Consider the following 20,953-nt stretch of genomic DNA (forward strand, 5'->3'; position numbering starts at 1 on the left):
AAAAATAAAAGATGTAAATAAATATGAGGGGGAGAGTCGAGTCGCCGATGAAGTCGTGCGCTGCACTTCGAAGCGTTTAGTGATACAGAAATTCTAGAAGCGAAGGAAATTGCACATAGCCGCATGACAAGTATGCAACATCCTTATTTTCTGGCTTGGTGCAACCGATTACGGAATCATTGAATCGCATCTCGCCTCGATCAATTAACACCGTAATCTCACAACGGGTAATCTCGTAATCTCGAGAAGTAGGAGTAATAGGTTATACTCGGTAATTACGAAACAATTAGCTGGCTATGAAATATTACTGCCGGTAAATTGGCAAGCGCTTACGTGCACGAACTATGAACAATGATGTGTATTTATTCTCTTTTATTCTTTTTTCTTTTTATTTTTCATTTTCCTGTTAACATTCTCGACTCACCTTAGACAATTCGCAAGCCATCGTGCTCGACGATGATATTATCACGCCACGACGTTTCTCGTGTCTCGATTTCGAGTCGCGAGACCACTCGCCACTCGGGATTCCTGCAATTTGGCAGAGACAATCGCCGTTTCTCTAACAGGTCGATTAACGTCTCGACCACGTGATCAAAGAAAGGTAGAAGAGGTAAAACGCGAACGATACGGACGTAAACGTAGGAATCAGTGGGATTTCCACCGCGATACGATCACTGACGTATCGCGAGTACCGAAGAGCCACGTCCTTCCTCTGATCGTGAATTGTTTTCGACTCACTATAAGACGGCGGTATACACTAAGTGAACCTGTGAAAACAAAGAAAACAGATGTAGTAGTATCGGCAATCATTTTTAGACGATAAAATGTAACCGTGTTTTGCTCCGGACAATAGAGGATCGTTACTATGAACGCTACTGTTACATCAGCTAAGCGGAAAGAATGAAAATTTTAATGGAACAGCACAATGAATGTAAATTCTATGTACTCGATCGGTTCGTGTATTATTCATGCGGTATTGTAATAAAGATAATTTTTCATACAATTAGAAAGGATTGTACAGGCACAAAGAGTGGCTGGAAAAATCAAAGTAAGATGGAAAACGATCCTTCAATTGTTCCGAGCAATATATAAAATATCTAAGATTCTACGAAGATAATATCTATAACAAAATCCGTCGTAAAAGGAGAACTATACGATAGATTGACGAGGACGAATTCAAATCGAATTCGAGCTTGGAATATTGCATTACAGCGAAACGTAAGCATCCTCGGCTGTACATTCTAAAGATATATCGTTATCTACCATGAGACGCGTAACAAATAGCGTTTAATCCACGGCTATGCATCAAACTATTTTCCGATGAAATTGCGTAATATTCTTCTCTACCTGACCGATCTCAAGGAAAATCATCTTGCAGTTTCGTCGGCTCTAAGGCGAAAAAAAAAACCAAGGAAACAAATAACAGAGAGAAAGAAATGAAAAACATGGTGAATCGAGGGAAAGAATAAGAAGAAGAAGCATTCAGTTGACGATAATTATTCCCCCTTTGATCGACCACGGTTTTTGTAGCGTCCATTCGTCGCTGGTATACGAATGAAAAGAATGCGAGTGGTGAAATTGCCTGAATACCAGGCAAAGGATAGCACGCTTGTTGTAGAAACCGTGAATGCGTCTCCGCACAAAGGCGGTCGTAAACACGGCCGAGTAATGTATAATTACAGACTGCAAGTGTAATTTCCAATATGACCTTGCTTGGCGACTCGGGGCACCGAGTCGGAATTCTCACGGCACGTCGTCCTAGAACTCGGACGTACCGAGACGATGTGTAAAATCGACTCGACATAAATTCGTGTAATGGACACGCGTGGAATGCGTTTGATAGTCGGTGAACGGAATAGCAGTGATTCTTCCTCGATGGCGTTCTGACTGGCAATCACGTCGAACGCGTGTTTAAATTGCCTCTATGCGATAACGACATAATTCCGCTTGCTAATTGGCAAAGTTCCTCTCTTCCGATAATGAAATTAAACGAGCAAGGTAAACGAATAAAGTAAAAATAATTGATTTCGTCGTTTCGTGTAAAGATATCAAAGCGTTATAATTATAGTTTGGCACGAGTTTGGTCCGATCCACTTATATTGATTTCTATGGAAACAACCAACACGGATCTATGTATATTTATTATGGGTCGATACATCAACGATATATAAATAACTCGATGAACGTAAACAAAGTAACGGAATAATTAAGAGATAAATCAGGGACACGTTTGACTTTTCATTCGTCCAGGATCGATGTCTATACGTACGTAGGTACAGTCATGCTCGTTAATATTCAGACGCTCTTTAAAAACAGGAAAACTTTTTTAAAATAGATGAGACGATTCGAGCTGTTTTCCAAATGTTAGAGGAATTGATTTGCTAGTTAACGCGCGAACAACAAATTTTCAACACATCGCGATTGGTCAGAATTGCGAAAAATATAGTAAAATTCACTTTTTACGAATTTCTTATGCAAGCCTGCAACGACGATTCAAATAATACGTTTTGTAGATTTATAACAGTTATATATATGCTCAGCATCGGTTAACGTTGCTACGACCTAGAAAACGTTAAAACTGACGAAATCACAGTTTCCCACAACTTTCCCCTAATTGTAATAAATCTTAAGATTCTTACATCTTTCGATGCCCGTCGCTTGTTTTTGTTTCGGTCGATTTCAATAAAACTTTCGACGTGTATATGATCGATGAGCCCGTAAATCTACGAAACGTATTGTTTAAATTTTCATTACAGATTGAGATAAATTGTAAAAAGTAACTTTTACTGTTCTTCTCGTGACTCCTACCAATCGTACTTTTTCCAACATTTTTTTTTAGGTAACTAATTTCGTAAACCAATTCTAACTTCTCGAACAAGCTCAACTCGTTTGATCAAGCCTTAAAAAAGTCACTGTGTTTTAAAGAGTGTCCGAATATTAACGACAATAATAGCTAATATACAGTAAAATTTAGATAAACGACCCTAAATGAAAGATCACTGAAATCCTTCAACTTTCTCTTTCTGTGTATATATACCGACCCAGACAATTTCTCTGTCAAAATCCATGGCCTTTCGAACGATGTGCAACGATCTCGATGCTATCGTACTTTCAGTGTGCAACATTCAATCGCTCACCTTGTATCGAAAATCTCGACTGTATCTAGTTCCTCGATGACGTTGAAATCGGTAACGTTCACCAGCATTCTCGTCACAAAACACGACGTTCTTGAAATATTTTCAAGTAACACAAGGGCAAACAGATACCGTTTTACGTAGCGACGAGAGAACGGAAAGGAACGACAGTACTAGCCGACGAGTCGCGTACTACTAACGCATACGTTCTGTGTATCGCGTCGAAGATTAAACGAAATCCAAAGACTTTCTCCCCTCCTCTGACGCTTGTTTCTCCGTCAGATCGCTTTCGTTCACCGTCCTTGTTCCATCTGTCGAGGGAATCTATCCGTCATTGTTCACAGTCTGTTACGTGTCTGTCGTGTTGTCCAGTTTTTCGACGAGTTTTATAACCAGTTCCTTGTGTACTTCTGTGCTCCACCGTACCTTAGGTGTCCGCATCTACCGTGAGAGATTAAACACCAGCGACACCGAGATACGGAACGCGCGTGAATCTTTCTTTCTCTCTTTTCTTTTCCCAACTTCTTTTTAACTGTAATGTTTGTCGCCGGAGATCGATAGATCTTCGTTCAACGAAGAAATATCGAGTTCGCGGAGTTTGTCGCGTTTCCTAGTTCCTTCGGGGTGGTTGTTTTTCTCGTGTTTGTATGTACGTGTTGCAAAAAGTTCGATGCGAAATGGAGAATGATGTCACTCGACATTTTTCACCGTCCAACGAAATGCGAAATTTATCGGTAGTAAAGGTAACGTATCGCGAGTCATACCGGACCGTCCATGAAATTACGTAAATTTATTGCTACCCAATAACAACGCGATCTTGTTCGCTGACGTATCATCGCGGGGATAGTACGGTAATTTCTTTATCTATTTTTTCAGGTGCGTTCTGAACTCGCTTTTACAATCCAAAAGTAAATAACGACAAAATGAATCGAACGGTAGGAATGTGGAAGATGTTATCATTATTATCGATAGGTGTTATTAGTACGTCTTTATTACATTGCAGTAGTTATATAAAGAACGTAATCTTCGTGCACCTTGGAACATGTACATATTTATATTATCTATATGCTTTAAATCTTATTTTATTATCGCTTTATTACTCTTACTTACTTTATGTATTCTATAATTATCATAATATTAATACTAAATTAGTATGTATAACAATCATTGGTCTATAATCATGAAATCAAAGCAGGAAACTGCGGTCGACTACATAATATTCCTGTTTCTCGTGACCAAAGAAAATTCCAGTCATATAGAAAATTAATAAAAGTATATCAACGTAGATGCATTATTAGTCACGTAAACATGAAAATACATACGAATAACGAACAAGTACTTGCGAAAGTAGCTTATAAAATTTAGGATAGTGTACAAACGACGAATAATTAAACTTGCTTAATCGAAATCTTTGATACAATCGTATCGGAAAATAAATACAAGATTCTACAACCACTCTGAACAAAAGTAACACAGTTCTAATAAATTTATCGCGTTCCGCGGTTCTACCAGAGAAAACTAGGAAAGCAGTACTGACGGTGGAACGTACCGAACGAAATTTCCACTCGCGACTGCTCGCAGTGTAATAACGCGACGTTCTATATCTAAAAAGCATATAACCGGCTGAAAGTTGCGTTAAAATTTCCAAATAAGGTTTGTTGTTAAACGGTTTCAACGAGTAACAGGTGCACAACCTACATTCGCGGTATTTACGCTGCGCTGGCCTCCAGAAATCTCTGTTGGAAAATGACACATAGCGGATTATGCGTGATGATATTTACGCTCTCGTAACTTTGTAACATCAATCTGGTCGAATAAAAAAGAATTTCACGCTTCTCGTTCAACGATTTTAAGGGCGAGATCGAGTCGAGATTGGTAGAAAATACTAAACCCGGTCCTACGAAAACTCTCGATTATCTGGTGATATCTGACGTTCGCGATGACACACATACTTACGTCTCCGGATGCTTGTGATTTAAATGGATCAATGAGATGCGCTTGGCGAAACGGCAGGAGCCAAGCTTTTCTCATTTCTGCACCATGGACGTTGGCATTGCGACCAAGACGACGCGAGGGTGCATTTAGGATTGGCACATCGCCAACAGGTCCTTCGGGAGATTTGCACTATACGCTATATCTATACGTATGTATCTGTACACGTAATATCGTCATCGCCATATACGTAAATCCGAAAACGTTAAGCCGTTTGTCGAGAGACCAGGTATGTACGTTTCGTTTGATTTCCATCGAACGTATGATAAAAAGGAAAAGGAACGAAATAGTCGGTAGAACATCCAGTCGCGCATTAAACCGCACAGCGTGTGGAAATAGCGATTAGCGATAAAAGTGGGAAATAACGAGGCAAGGAAAATCGTCATTAAGCTCGACGGAGATAAGATAGGAATGTTAATTTCGGCTATAGTGAAACAGGGGATTAGCTGAAAATATGAGAATGGACGATGGTAGTCGTGGAAATAAAAATGTTTACTTTCAGAAAAAAAAACATATACATATATATCTGTACAGGTGTAATCGATCAAGCAAACGTGAAAGAGAGAAGTAGGTCACGAACGTACGCTCGTCAAGTTACGCTTCTTCCGTGAATCTTCAACTTCTTTTTAGTAGCAACTTTTCGACTACGGTTGAGAGCGAGATTTATTAATGGACATATCCAACGATGATTAATGTCTGTTTGAAAGTTACGACATTAAGGTATCGTTGTACGTATGTACACGTATGTATCGATGAGTAAATAAAACAAACTAATTTACAAGGAAGGAATTTTAGAATTTTATCTTCTCTTCTTCTATCTCGATAACAAATCCCATGACTTGAATCGTCTTAATTCGATATATATTGCGCAACAACGCAAGTCTTAATCGTCTGTTGGTGTGTTCCGAAATTAATCGCCGATTGTTAGTTGCATTTTCTGTCTTCGCCACGGTGTTTTCTTCGGCTCGACACAGCTACAGGATGAATTACGCCTTACGTTCTCGAAAGATGGGAACGTTACCTTAAATTAATCAGAAAAGTACACACGCTTTATCGTATGCGCATCGTGCACTTAGCGCGCTAAAAGCAGTCCGTGTATACTACGCGCGCTCGGATATGCATATGCACGTAAGGAATATGCACTTTGCCTATGCATGTAGCATAACCATGTACACGTATGCACGCGTTATGTGTGCTTTTATCGATGAAGAAAGAGCAAGAGATAAATGGTATATTTTGCTATTCTGTCTCGGCCCGTTAGACATTGTGCGCTCAAAATTGAAAACATTCGTTATCGTTGAATTTAAAAAGCTTTTTTCTTTTCTTTTTGTAGGTAAGAATGATCGACGTGTCGCGTTAGAATATTTGACCGCATTACGTTAGCTTAGTTGTATAAAAAGTAACGACAGATCTAAAAACTTGACAGTATTTTTTTCTTTGCGTAATTACTTCTTTTACGTACTTTATTGAATTAAAGAACTTCTTAGAACGTAGATTGCTAAATGAAAGTTGTGCCTCTAATGTCTGTCGTGAATCATTACTAATTCACGTAGTACTTAACTTTTTCAGAACAATTTCCATTCAGCGATCCCATAGCGCAACTCCAAACCGATGACGCACGAATGCATAGTTTTGTCGCGGCGTAACACCATCGAATATATGTATATATATACGTAAAGGTTCGACGAAAGTAGATAGAGAAGGAAGAGTTTTTTATCGGGCGTACAGAGAGTTTAAAAACCTCAACAAGAACGGAAACGCGATATTGGAATTCACTGCGGTGACGCTCGAAAGACATCGATCCGTCGAATTCGATGAAAGATCCAAGTATCTATATAAACGAAAGCGAGGAACGACGATTGGAGAAACGGGTACACGGTCGGTTGAAACTAGCGGCGAAAGGAAGGCATGCCTTACAGTTCCGATCGTTATCTAATAATGAGAAAAGAAGTTAAAACCGATAGGCGAAGGCGTTCTTTTCTACCGATTTCGTGCCACCGCGTAAAACGCTTCCACGGAGGCCCGTATATTTCCAAGTAGCACAATTGCAAACATTGATTCGAACCAGAAACTAGATACGTATGATTATTTCCCCGGCCTGGCAGTATTATAGCTCGCGTGTAGATAACAATACGACAATGGGGCGCAGTTTGCGATCGTGTATACAGAAGAATCGGAGAAAATGTACCTTTACGTTCGCGTCCAAGTGGCCAACGTTCGACTCGTTTTAACAGCCCGACCTATGAGAGATTTCGTCTCGAAGATAACGTCTCGATGATAGGTCCAGTTTCAAAATCACGAGCCACGGTTTACGGTAACGATTCGAAGAAGAGCGCGGAAGGAACGCGAAGGAAAAAACGAGACGGAGAGATCGCGTTTTTCGGAACGGACGATCTCGTTCTCGTTAACCTACTTACTTTTATTCACAGCATTCATTCATCCGCTTCGCGCAACGCGTTATACGTATACCCAACTATATACGTGCATATACGTATATAGATATATGCAAGTATGCGCGTATATCGCCGGCGGCGCATTCGCGCATTCTGTACGGGGTAAAAAACGCGTTTTATTACATTTCGGCACGCAAATGGCGTTCGAAAGGTAACGACGCGGTCAGGTGTACGAACGAGATGTCGTCGTCACGCCAGATCTTCGTTAGCTTCGTTCCTAACCAACGATACTTCGTCTCTTACAGCTTTGCCTCAGCAACCAGTTAACCCCGTGTTTCCGAGGTATTCGCTTCGACTTTAACGGGAAACCTGGGCCCCGAACGTGCGATTGAACGACCGTGAGGCCGCGGCCGTGTAATCGTTTCTAGGAAAATCGATCCTCGCCAATTAACATGGGCGAGGTTGAGACCGTGCCACGAACCAACGAGGAACAGGATATATCCTGTGCCTGTGCGTGGACAGTCGGAGGGCACAGGGAGAACATCGTCGTTCACCGCCCAACAAAACGAACAAATGGATTGCATTCGTACCAACTTTCGACGCTTCTCATCGCGTGAACGTTTAAATCGAACGAGCAATCGGTGAAGGCCAGGTGCTACTAGAATGTCAGGTAGAGAAAGGGTAGAAATATCGACGACGCTCATCGATAGGGTAACTCGACTTAGGAACGCGGGTTGTGTTCGTTCCTAGGCCGATCTTGCCGAGCGCCGCGGGTGCCGTCGTCTTGTATTATCGATTGACGGAGGTTATGTGGAGTCGAGTCGCCGGGACACGACGATCGCGTAGAACACAGGACGAGAAATCCTATTCTAACGGCATACGCGAAACGTCGACAGACAAATAAAATCTTTTATATCGTTCGCGCTTCTTTCCTTTTATCCTTGATCGTCATCCCCTCCCTCCTTCCACCCTTTCGTGTGACGTTCTTCATCTCTCTCTCTCTCTCTCTTTTTCTCTCTCTTTCTCTCTCTCTCTCTCTCTCTTTCTCTCTCTCCCCCTCCCCGTGCTCCTCCTCCTCGCATATACAACACAGCATTCACACTCTCTCTTTCTCTCCCTGTGCCTCGATTTCTGTCTGCATACTTTATTTCCATTCTCCGTCTCATTCTCTCCCTCTTCTGTCTTCCTAGTTCTATCTCGCTCAAACGTGAATCTATCCGTACGTTCCTCCCCCGTAGGAAAGGACAAGCGCACCGAAGAAAGAAAGGGTGGTTTCGAAGGAGGAAAGGAAAGTCTCGAGCTGAGCTAGCTCGACTCGCGAAAGAAAGGAAAAAGTACCGTAGAAAATGGAAACATTTCGATGGACACTCACCATTTGGGATATGGGGGTGGTTAGACCGTCTGAAGAGTCGCGCTGGAAGCCTGGTTGGCAGCAAGAGCAATCGTGCTCGTGGCGTCGAAAACGACGGTATTGGCAGTGGCGAGACTGGCGATGGTGGATACGGCAGCGTTGACGGTGGCGGTAGCGGTAACGACGGCAGCGATAGTAACGGCAGCGGTGGCGGTGGCGAGGACAACGCTGGTGGTGGCGGCGGCGGTGGCGATGGCAGCGGCTACGACGACGTCGAGGACGTTGTACGCGGACGCGGCACTGACAGTAGTAGCGTTAGCAACCAAGTCACTTTCCTCCGAACGATCCGGGGACACCATCTCCTTGTTCGTCCGATCGCGTGCACAACCGACGACGATGCCGACGCCCGCACTGGCCACGACGCACTGTGGCCGCGCTACCACGAGTACCATCGTCGTAGTCTCATCGTCGTCGCCGTGTCTGCGCTGACACACCGATGGGGAATTAACGGGTGAACAGGCGGGACCGTTCCGTTCCAATCCAGTCCGATACGATCTGGAACTAACAGTGACTTCGAAGAAGGCGGTGGTCGTCCCCCGATCGACTGCACGACACCGATGCTCGATGGCAGGAGACGCCCCAACGCGGGGCACCTAGTTCGACGTATGCCGAGCGACGGCTCACCCCGCGATCCGTCTGCGCTCGGCCCGACTCGCACAGTACCGTAACCACCACGGGTGCTCGCCTACCCAGGATCCCCACGTTATCCCTACTCTTTTTCCCTCTCTTCTTCGTTTCTCCGTTCTCTTCCGACTCCGTGCACTGTCGCTTCCTGATACACCCCCGCACCTATCTCCGTCCCGTTTTACCACCGAACGGCCACTTAACCGCGAAATTTTGAAGAACGCCTTTAATTCGTGCGTGTTCTCCTATCGTATATCGTTTCGCTTTCTTCCTCCTTTCCTTCCTATTTTCGCTTGGTCCGACGGTTTACGATCGAAGGCAGATCGCCTCTATTAGTTTTTCGTTCAAATCGCGTCTCACGGATACGCGAAATATAATCGAGTAGCCTTTGAAAGAATTCTAATCTAATACAGGGTAATCGATCTTTCTATCTGTCTTTGTCTTTCCATCTGCACGCTTTATCTTCAAATTTGACGTTCGACCGAGTCTTGACGCGTTTCTTCTTCCTTTGAACGTTTGCCCATCGTTTTAGAAGAATCTAGTTGCTCGTTTAAACGATGTTTCCTTTATTCCAACTCCATAGAAGACAAGGAAATTGAAGACAGGAAGAGGAAGAAAGGCTTGCGCGAGTCGCATACGGGTTACCTGGCCGGACGAAAGGTATAGAATAGGTGGACCAGTAGTGGGAGTAAACGTATGGAATTGTTTTAGTCGCGGGCACCAAGAGCCCTTTGGGGTGACCTGAAGCTGTCGGGTACTCAGCGGCAAAGCGGGGGGTTAAGGAAGCCCTTGAAATCAATAGCCAGTCGCTACTGCCGCCGCCACCCTGATCAGGCTGCTCTGCGCTGTATCCGCCGCTCCACTCTCTGCCATCCACCTCCCTTTTCCCCGATCCTGATTTATCTGCACGTTCAGGCCGACCAAGTCCTCCTGTCCGACCTTAGTTCGCAGTCGAACGTCTCGCTATGGTGAGTGTCGTTTGACGAGCTCCATTAAAGAAAGTCACGTGTCCAGTGAACGAATTTTATTCTTCAAGTTCCGCTCGACCAATCTTTTTCATGTTCCGTTTTATCTTAGGCGACGATAGCGTACTAGGAATTTCGCTTTTAGCAACATTACGGTGAGAATTATTTCCGTCTTAGACTTAGGTGTTATCGCGGAAGAAAAAACGCGCGTATGTTCATACGATGCACACAGAGATAACGGAATGACGAGCGTCGAATATTCTTATGTATACAAAAATGATGTAGCGTTTACGCTGATCTTTGCAATTTCCTATCTTGACGTATAGAGATATGGCGTTATTACGTCTATATATTTATAGATATCGTCGTTCAGTCAAATAAGTATGGAGCTGCAATTTGCTTTCTCGTTATGCTAGGTAAAGATACCCGGATAATGACGAAGTAGAGTAAAATTTGCAAATTGGTCGATTAACGATCTTTACGTTTCTCGGCTGAGATATCTTTTTCCACCTTCTTCTCCCCACTACCCTCTTTCACCTCTCTTTTTCCGTTCGATGGTCGCGCAGGGAGAAAGTATGCGAGTGCATGTGCACCCGAGAAGGTAGTCTGATTATAAGTTGACCTACTCTACTTTGGTTCGCGTATCTATTTTTCGGGAATGAAGGGTTTAAAATTCATCTATAAAATTATCTCGCGTACCCGATCGATTCGAAACTATATTTATGTTGTTCTAACATTATGCGATATCGAGTAACCCTCGTCGTAATTGATCGACGATATTTAAAGTACAAGTACATCATTACTTGAACTTGTTTAACGCAATTTTATTGAACATGTATAGTAAGAAAATCGAATGTTACATTCGTTTGGAACAATTATTTTTGTCGGAAATTGTCGTTTAGGTATACGTATATATAATATTTATCCAATTGTGACTGTTTTCTAACTTTTACAAGTTCAGCCATATTTTATTTTGTTCTTATTTTTTTTTCTTTTTTTTTTTTTTTTATATACACAATGACGATCTGTTCGTTTCGTTCCCGAATCGTATTATTAATATCATAATTCTATGTATCGTTATATCTTCTCTACAACAGTGATAATAACGTAGTAACATTGATCGTGAGACACTCCATAATGGATTAAGAATTCAAGCGATAAATGGAATAATCGTGTGGAAAAAATTCCTCTCTTGGACGAAACTCCAGCTTATGCTGGTGTATAGTAGCGTGGTTTTATGTATTTATCATCTTAAATAACATATTTAACAGGAACTTAGGAAGTTGCTCGTTCGAGAAAGCTGCAACGCATCTGACCGGAGGAGAATTCTCAAACCATTTTCTTACGTACCTCGTATATTCGTACAGAAAAAGCAATTTATACCTGTACCTTAGACGATACACCGGACGATCGTTATTTAATTATATTATAAACACGAGAATATAACAGAGAGAATTTTATAATGATTACGCTTCGTAATCTGTAAGGATGTGTAAAAGGATGAAATGATGCGACAATTTTTATCTGAAAAAATCGTTGTATCCTGTTAAACTTAATTTGCGCTATATTAAACATACACCATCATTCTACCAGTTACTGATAATTCATTTATTTTTCTTTTTTTCTTTTTTAAATATCTGAAAAAAAACTTCTCAATCAGAAACTCGAAGAATGATGAAAGAACTATATATATATATATATATATATATAGTTTTTTATACACACACATATACTTCAAAATTATAAATAATACCGTCTATAAATAATAAAAGTTTAAATATTTACGCTTGACAATGTAATTATAGTTTATCCCTATTTTACAATTAAAAAAACAAATGTTCGCTATCGAAAAGAATTGGAAAGACCTTATAGAGTCAGGAAATATTAGAACAATGGAATTTTAATGAAACACAAATATGTTATATTACTGTCTCTATTTCTAAGGCACAGATATATGAGTATTATATATATGTATACGTATGTATATTTGTATGTGAGTGCATAGATATACACACACCCGTAATAATTAATTCTGATGTGTTCGATATTACTTGTGATGTGACGATCTAACAAACTGTTTGCCACTATATAAATGTGTGTGTACATATGTATATATACATTATACACACATCTATATAGCTAAATTTATATGATTCGTGATGACATTTTTAGGCGGTACCATATCAATGTATACCATGCACCACTTCAAATTACTCAAAAACACAATTACCAGCAGAAAGGTTTAAAATATAAAACTTTCATCATATGTGACATCCGAGATATCTTTATTTCGAATTTTTATAAGATAAACATAAAGAAATAAAAATACACTGAAGCGTCCAAAACTTTAATGCATCAACTCCTTAAATGATATTTCATTGCTGATGGATAGAGCCAGCATATCCAAATTCTGAATCATGAACCACTACTGATCAGCCAGCCCCCCTCCCCTTCCTGACTATATACGTTAGACATTAATATATTATCTTAAAATACATTATGTACAATCTTACATTGTGTGATTGTTAAGTACTGTTAGAATGTCAAAAAAAGAGTATTCGAATTCATCCTGTCTTTTTCCATTTTACGTTAACGATACACCACAATTCTTGAAACAATTGAATTCTTCTTTTTCTAATTGAATGTATTCGTTTAAAAGAATTATATTTCATAAATTTTCGTGTCCCATATATAATTTAGTTAGTGGCAACATGGTTTCAAAGACACAGCCGCAAGCGAATTTGTAAAGCGAGAATCCTTTTATAAGAAATGTGAGAACAGAAGTAATATATAAACATGAAGATATATAGTATTTAGTTTTTATTTATAATTTTCTACTTAAACTAATGGTACTTTCTGATACGTAACAATAACAAAATTTATCCACAGGATCTCCCGCATCTACACCATCCGAGTATAGTGTTTATTTCTTAAAAAAGGATTTCGAATTTGGTCGCTTTACCAAAATAGAAGCACACTCCTGCAGCGAATAATTCTATTATTGTAAACCACTATCCGTTCATGTTTATAGTATTTATTATGAACAATCGTGTAATACGATGACTGTTTTCAACCTCTGCGATCAGTACGTGGTATATGGTAGCAGGGGGGCAGGCTAAGAAACACAGGGGAAGAGGGGATGTGCCAAGTTATGCGGTAAAGTAATGGCTGCTCAGATCATTTTTCCCAGCACATATCCCAGTATGACCATGACAACAGCAATAAGGATGCTGGTAACCGGTGGTGACGATTCGCTACTGTTCTGCGAGTTAAAATTTTTGGTGGCTAATGTAGCCTCGTTAACCAACAGGGCATTTCGTAATTGCAACAAATCCTCCTACAAATAAAAATTAGTATGTTTTTTAATTAGTATGTTCTTACTAAATTATTGATCTGTTTACTTAATTTACGTCAAATATATTTTTCAATTGTTTACTTTCAATTGGAGGTTTTCCTGCCTAAGGGCACTCTCTTCTTCCCTAAGCTGATTAACTTCTTGTGCTGCTTTTATCAATTTTTCCTCTGTTTCTCCAGGGACCTGATAAAATAAACATATCACTTACTTATATAATAAGCGATAGTAAGGGAGCATTAAAAATAAAAGTGATATTAATTATTACCTTTGGCGATGACTTAACAAAATCACCAACTCCTTTATTTTTACCATTATCTGTAGTAGCTTCTGATTTAACTGCTTCAAATGCCAAAGTTTTAATTACTGGATTTTCAAATACACATTTTAGCTTGGATTCCATCAATTGTTCTGGATCTATGCCTTTCCACTTTGAAACAAAATTAGATGTTATAATTCACACAAGGCAGGAATAAGACTAACACAAATAACAACCAATAAAAATGAATATTTTCTAATATTAAACTATTAACTATAATAACATTAACTATATATTACATACCATGTCAGGATTTTCTTCATCATCATTATCTTGAGCTACTAAAGCTTGCACCATGAATTTGTGTTTATTTTTTTCTGCTGGATCAAAATCGAATGGTTGAAGAGTCACTGAAAAATATAATACATAATGAATTACATTTTCTTCATAAATAAAAATAATTTGAACTTTAGTAAAGATCCGTATTAACAATTGTTGTGTTTATATAATAAATCAATCGTAATATGTAAATTTGATTTGCAAATTAATACTAACCAGCTATTTGTGAAATTTCCTTTGGTTTAAGATACCCACAATTTGGCCGTACACAATACCTCTTTGGGGCAGTTGTTTTTATTTTAAAATAAACTTTCTGATTCGATGGATTAGTTAATTTTATATATGATGTGACTGTTCTTTCTAGGAAAGGACCTAAAATATAACATAAGAAATGTTTAACATTATTTTTATTACTTCTTTTATTCAAAGATTATATAAACAAAAAGTAATCATAACTGCTTTTGCAAAATATATGCATCAGTCATATTATTATCTATATCGCGTTCTTTTATGCACTCCAAAGTACTAAAATGATATAATTGTAATGATACATGTAATTATAAACAACATTTCCATATTTTGTTTATATATTCATATTCCACTTACAAAACTACACTATATAAATTACCAATCCTTTTATAAATATCATTCAACAAAAAATGTTTATTGTATTGTAAACAATGTTCTTCCGATATTTTTACAATATGTACGAATTCTTAAATTTGCGTTGAACGCAAACAAATTTGCCTGCCAAATAGACGTCCATATATGCCGTTTACATAAATATGAAAAATCTATATTTTATTGAATAAAAGCCTAGGAAAGCATAGAAACAAATTAAATGTAGTAGGAAAAATAAATGCATAGGATTATAACTCGTCGAATATGCTGACTGTATATCAGTTAGAGGAAAAGAGAAGTGAGAGGGGAGGCTGAGAATTGAATCGTGACTTCGTGACTGCACTTAGCTTTGACAGCGAATGACGTACGACGAATAGGGTTAGGTACAACTGAAAAGGCCAATGATTTTTGCTGGGTCGTCGTACGTAATCCTATTTGGTTATAAATGAAAATACAATAAAATTGGCTAGTGGAGTCAACCTTACGTCATCTTGACAACGTAGCGCACCGTGTGCAGCTCGTGTTAACTAACCAACAAAGCGCCTGCCAGTCATGGATTGAACAAAACTCGGGGAAGGAGTGAAAGTAAGGAGGAAATGTGCAAATAAAATCCGAATATAAGTGAATGAGTCGTCGTTTAAAGCGTACCCTTGAATCGCAGTTCACTTCGCGGTTCGATAATTAAAATTTGCTCAGGCTTCCCCATCCTGTCTGGAAGCCGACCGAATCCTACGAACGATTACCCGCAACACCTTTGACCGCGTAAATAACGATACGATACCACGTCTTGACAGGTTAATCAACGCTTCTTATAATTTTATACAACGGCACCGCCGTGTCTCGCACTCTCGCTACTTTCCGGGATTCCGTTGGACTAATTCTGATTTTTGCTCCGAATCGAATACGCATGCGTCACGACGGAAATTATCAAGAGTATAGCCGTTACGTCACGGACAGACGTTACCGCGGTAATCATATTCGCTACTTCTGCACATCCCGAAACTCGGAATGCCGAAAAGACGCGCTACATAAACAGAATTCCAGAGCATCGTCGGTAGGAACTATTTCCTAATCACCGGGATCAAACCGATTCTGTTTAATCGATGCCGATCTTTATTACATCAAACAAAATGATAAATCCTTATTATTATCAGTTATTGTATTTAAAGAATATTACTAGGTGATTTAATGTATAAGTAATTTATCCTCGTCTTTGAAACTAAGCTAATCTTAAGATAACACCCATATTTGTCTTTTTTATTTATATAGAAATGAATCTTTTATTTCTAGTAAGTAATAATTATTAGAATATGCAGATTTTTTATATTTATAAGTTTGCATATTATTAATTTGAAGTGTCGCTAGTACTTACTAATCGTATGTACCTTTGTATAACTCACTAAGAATTAATCATATTCGTATATATTTCCAAACATTTTCAAAATACATGCACAAAATACAGCTACATGTATCTCAAACGATATAAAGCATATTGTAATTTCATAGTCATACTTAGTTTTAATTTTGACCACTACTAGTGTCGTAATCTTGTTCTATGCTGAATCGGTAACATTGAAAATGATACGAAAGCGATAATGATTTTATGCATCCCGAAACAAGTGATATCGCAAATAGTCATATGACAGATCGTATACCGAAAGCATAGAGTAACATAGATCAAAGCGTGCGAGTGAAGTCAAAAATTCCATATGGCGTCAGCTTGAGGACACATTTCACATTTGCGCAAAAAAATTCTGATTTATTTTGAGTAATTAAAGTTAACTATAAAATTTACAGATACTTTTTTTTAATTAAGTTTTTATTATTAAAATAATTATAATAAATCCAAACAATAAAATCTGTAAAACAAAATGTCATCTTTTAAATTAAAAGTTTAAGTTAAAAAGATAAAAAATTACAAATTTAATAATGGTAAGAAAATATAAACAAGAAACTTTATGTTGCAAGAGATTATTGTCATAAGCAGACGAAATAACAGATAAATTAAAGGTGAAATTCTTAAATAATTAAATTTTTTCTATAACGAACATATAGACTTTTATTCGAAAAACTTATTATCTAGACCACACTTTGTTTCTACAAGAGATAAACATCGACGAACAGTTCTTGCACAGGGCAAAGGCAATATATTCAACTTTTGTAAATGTCCATACCCTTCAGGAGAACGAATGTACATTAAAGTGCATAGCATCATCCAATCTCCACTATATCGTTGACCTTTTACACTTTTCAACTTTGCAGATGCTATAATTTGTTCAATTAACGTCATCTGTATATCTGGAATTTGGTGATCTCTGCATTTTTTAAGTACAGTTTGCATATCTATGTTACTTAAATCTACCTTCATTTCGTTAATACGAGCTTGAAGTGTTCTAATTGTTTTTTTTGCACGGAAAAGTGCACTTCTTTGTGCGTCAAACTTCTTCTTCCAGATATGTAAAACATCTGTGTTTGTAAAATCAGTAATTTCCTCACCCATATTTCTTTTAGACATACGACGTCTTTTTTGTCTAACAGTTCTCCTCACTTTTTCACACATTTCACATTTTTCAAATAAAGTTAATATATGACACTTTTTATGCCTTAATTTATCATGACAATCAGTATATCCAATTGTATGTTTTACTAGGTTTACACCATCAATGTCAGCTATCCCAGAACAAAATAACATATTAGAAAAATGATTTAGTATTATCCTCAATTCTTCAAAATTGTGAAATTTATTTGGAAGATTAAGTTTTTCTGAAGATATAGTTTTTTCCAATGCTATATATACAATGTCCATATTATCTTTTATTATAATACTTCTTTTTACTAGACAAGCATTGTAATTATCATTGGTTAAATTGATTTCAATTTCTAAAAAAGTTACGCTATTTTTATTAGAAGGAATATGTACAGTCCAATCTTTTGGTAATTGAAAGAAATTAATATTTTCACATAACTGTGTAAACATATTTTCTTCTTCTTCTTCTTGATCTGCGCACTGAATATTTTCCTCTTCTTGATCTGTGCACTGAATATTTTCTTCTTCTTGATCTGCACATTGAATATTTTCTTCTTCTGATGAATCGATCATTACTTCTTCTTTTATATCCATTGCAACTATATTGTGTGTGTAACCATGGTCATGAATTGTACTATCAAAAATCTGATTTATAGTATCATTCAGAACATTCTCAGATGTGTTTTCATGAACAGGATTATCAAGTTCTTCAACATTTTCCTTTTCATCCATATTACCATTCGGAGAAAGAGATGGAATTGCATTTTCAGAAAGTCGAAAAGTTCGAAGTGGTACCTAGAACAAAAACAATTAAAAAATATTTTGAATATGAGTTTACTTTAAGAATGAGAATAAATTTAATTTATACATACCTTAGCAATTAAATTTCCAGACGCATCCCTGTGTTCTGTACATCGTATCACATTTTCTGGAGGAAAATGTTTTTCACATACACGATGCTTCGAGGACTCCAAATTTTTTATACCAAGTGCAGTTTCCCAACTTTGTCTACGTACGATATCTTTCGGTACCGAAAAAAGCGGCAACTTTAAACCACCAGGGCGGTTGGTTTTGCAACCAGAAATTACACAATAAAATACCATTTCTTCGTATTTTGCAATAAAAAATCACTTTCTAACGGGCGAGGTGTAAACACGATACAATCTGAGCATTGACAAAATGTAAGTAGTAAGTATACCTATGTACATGTACGTATCACGCATGCGCGAAACATATCCTCAAGCTATCCTCAAGCTACGTAAATATTTTTGACTTTATATTCGTCACGTTTCCCTCATTGCATGCCCATACCTTTTCACATGTATTACGACCGCAGTTGATCGCATACAACGACCTATAATATAAAAGTATACAGGTTAATAAATATTGTACGTCTTTTACGTGCTATTTAATTTGTATATGTGATCTACAATGATTTATAGCATAGCTTTAACAGTTGGATACAAATAACTATCTGCTATAATTTATGTTACAGTATATCAATTAAGTTCGGCATTGTTAGCATTATTAATTTTGAAAATTAATTTATTATGGATGTTTTAACATCGCCCAATTTAAATACCGATGTTTATAGAAACATGACAATAACAGATAGACCACCTCTTTCTTATAAACACTTGCAGTTTATCAATATATACAATGGTAATATAATTTAAATTTTTTATGTGGAAGTGTTTACAAAGATTGTATATTTATTTGTAAATAGATTTATGTTTGTTATACAAATATTATTTAATACATAAACGTTTCTTTATTTTGCAGAAAAAAGTGCTATTCTTGGAGCAAGTAACCTGACAGATCGCTATTGGAATGGTGCTGTCTGGTATTACAATGATATTAAAGACTTTGATAGGGATAAAGCCTTCCGCTATGCAAAAACAGAGAGTGGTGTTTGCGATGGTGTTTTCTTACAGCACGATAAATTTGTAATTGGCCAAGATAGTGGAACCTTGCAAGTTTTTGATCTATCTACAAAGTCTGATGATTCAAAAGAATTGAAATGTGCAGGTTATGCCACTTTACATGATAGTTGTCTGTTAACTTTGTCTGCATTTGCTGATAAGGGTCATGTAGTTTCAGGAGGGATGGATTGTTGGTAAAACTAATTTAAGTTTCTTATATTAAAAGGCATTTTAAATATTTGTAATAAAGAATTATAACTATTTTACAGTATAAAAATATGGGACATATCAGAGTTAATGGCAACATGTTCATTTAGTTTTGCTCATACAGATTTAATCACTTGTGTTGATGTTAAACCTGGAAGTAACACAGAATTTGCGTCAACATCGTATGATTGTGAAGCATTAATGTGGGATATAAGGCTAGCAAGACCAGCCCAAAGCATGTATTCATATACATATATAACACAGATACTTGTATATAACATTTAGTGTTGTTATAAATGTTATTTAAATCTAATCTTTTATTTGTTAGGTATTCTGAAGAAAAATATTGGTTTAACTGCAATATGTTGGAGCCCCAATAAACCAAATATTGTAGCCATTGGTACTGATGGTGCAGAGGTTATAATAGTTGATATCAGAAAGGGAGGTCTAAAACTATTATCAAAATCAATTGCATCTTCTAGACCAATACATAAACTCGTATTTAATCCAGATTCAGGAAGGTAATATAAGCTGACAAATTACAGATTTTATCAGTATAATAAATTACATAATATTATTACATAACAGGGTGAAAGAGTTAGCAGTATGCTGTGATGATGTTTCTGTAGAAATGCTTGATGCAAACAATCAACTTTCATTAATATACAGAGATGATCGTCACACTGATTTCGTACGTGGTCTTACATGGTTTGATCGCCATTTATATTCTTGCTCTTGGGATGATGTAGTGTTAAAACATGTTAAACCAACAAAGTTCCAAAACAATGTATAACTTATTAATATGACTATGATTTAAATTGTTTTACCTCATATACTACTTTTGCGTTTCTATACATAAAAATAGATTTTTAGATTATGGTATATAGGTATATTTAATTTATTTCACTTTCATTCCATATAGTTAATCCTCTATATTGTTCATATTTATATTCCTACAAATTATTTGTAGTTATATAACTGTTCTTTATAGCATTTGTATATCTCTTTATAATAAAACAGCAGAACATTTAAAAGTAATACAGTTTATATAAAGTATCAAATACAAAATTTTATTTAAACATAGAAATTATTTGTGTATCCGCATTAAATTAAAATAAAAAATGCATTTAAAGAATAAAGATACTGAAATCAGAAAATTATTATTAATGTAAAAAATAATAGCAATATAAATAAAAATGTTTCATAG

General features: G+C 37.3%; 4 protein-coding genes and 1 long non-coding RNA gene across 21 annotated transcripts in view; 2 read left to right on the forward strand and 3 right to left on the reverse strand.

Annotated features, from left to right (window-relative positions):
• LOC100643162 (glucose transporter type 1) overlaps positions 1 to 9,591 on the reverse strand; it is a 34,386-nt gene extending 24,795 nt beyond the window's left edge. For 7 of the 15 annotated variants that reach the window (XM_048407050.1, XM_048407053.1, XM_048407055.1 and 4 more), the window contains exons 1-2: positions 8,892 to 9,590; positions 425 to 767 (exon numbers count right to left, since the gene is read on the reverse strand). Coding sequence is in view for 1 of the 15 variants with exons in the window: in XM_048407060.1 (XP_048263017.1) it covers positions 425 to 445 (21 nt within the window). In the remaining 14 variants the exon portion in view is untranslated. Of the gene's footprint in view, positions 1 to 424; positions 768 to 3,137; positions 3,344 to 8,891 lie in introns of those variants that run through there. The other 8 variants (XM_048407048.1, XM_048407045.1, XM_048407046.1 and 5 more) reach the window with 4 other exon arrangements.
• LOC125385376 lies at positions 3,553 to 5,915 on the forward strand. The gene is made up of 2 exons (XR_007224545.1): positions 3,553 to 3,877; positions 4,011 to 5,915. It is a non-coding gene; the product is annotated as an uncharacterized LOC125385376 (long non-coding RNA).
• Positions 9,592 to 12,783: 3,192 nt separating the features above from the next.
• On the reverse strand, positions 12,784 to 16,003 carry LOC100644928 (vesicle-associated membrane protein/synaptobrevin-binding protein). Its single transcript, XM_003396844.4, has 6 exons — positions 15,739 to 16,003; positions 14,686 to 14,841; positions 14,434 to 14,540; positions 14,140 to 14,301; positions 13,956 to 14,057; positions 12,784 to 13,856 (listed from the first exon to the last, which is right to left on the reverse strand). Exons 1-6 carry the CDS (start codon positions 15,794 to 15,796, stop codon positions 13,692 to 13,694), a joined length of 750 nt encoding a protein of 249 aa, XP_003396892.1. The 5' UTR covers positions 15,797 to 16,003; the 3' UTR covers positions 12,784 to 13,691.
• Positions 16,004 to 17,122: 1,119 nt separating this feature from the next.
• On the reverse strand, positions 17,123 to 18,720 carry LOC100645288. The gene is made up of 2 exons (XM_003396847.4): positions 18,490 to 18,720; positions 17,123 to 18,412 (listed from the first exon to the last, which is right to left on the reverse strand). The coding sequence occupies exons 1-2, from the start codon at positions 18,718 to 18,720 to the stop codon at positions 17,150 to 17,152; spliced, it is 1,494 nt and encodes a 497-aa protein (XP_003396895.2). The 3' UTR covers positions 17,123 to 17,149.
• Positions 18,658 to 20,628, forward strand: LOC100645049 (methylosome protein 50). 3 transcript variants are annotated; one of them, XM_012310651.3, is made up of 6 exons: positions 18,658 to 18,798; positions 19,113 to 19,279; positions 19,400 to 19,733; positions 19,809 to 19,981; positions 20,075 to 20,267; positions 20,335 to 20,628. In XM_012310651.3, exons 2-6 carry the CDS (start codon positions 19,168 to 19,170, stop codon positions 20,537 to 20,539), a joined length of 1,017 nt encoding a protein of 338 aa, XP_012166041.1. In that variant the 5' UTR covers positions 18,658 to 18,798; positions 19,113 to 19,167; the 3' UTR covers positions 20,540 to 20,628. The 3 variants fall into 3 exon arrangements, with proteins under 3 accessions (XP_012166041.1, XP_012166040.1, XP_003396893.1); XM_012310650.3 differs by lacking the exon at positions 18,658 to 18,798 and adding an exon at positions 18,853 to 18,992; XM_003396845.4 differs by lacking the exon at positions 18,658 to 18,798 and adding an exon at positions 18,863 to 19,005.
• The last annotated feature ends 325 nt before the right edge of the window (positions 20,629 to 20,953 follow it).

The sequence above is a fragment of the Bombus terrestris genome, chromosome 7, assembly GCF_910591885.1.
Source record: "Bombus terrestris chromosome 7, iyBomTerr1.2, whole genome shotgun sequence".
NCBI classification, from domain to species: domain Eukaryota; kingdom Metazoa; phylum Arthropoda; class Insecta; order Hymenoptera; family Apidae; genus Bombus; species Bombus terrestris.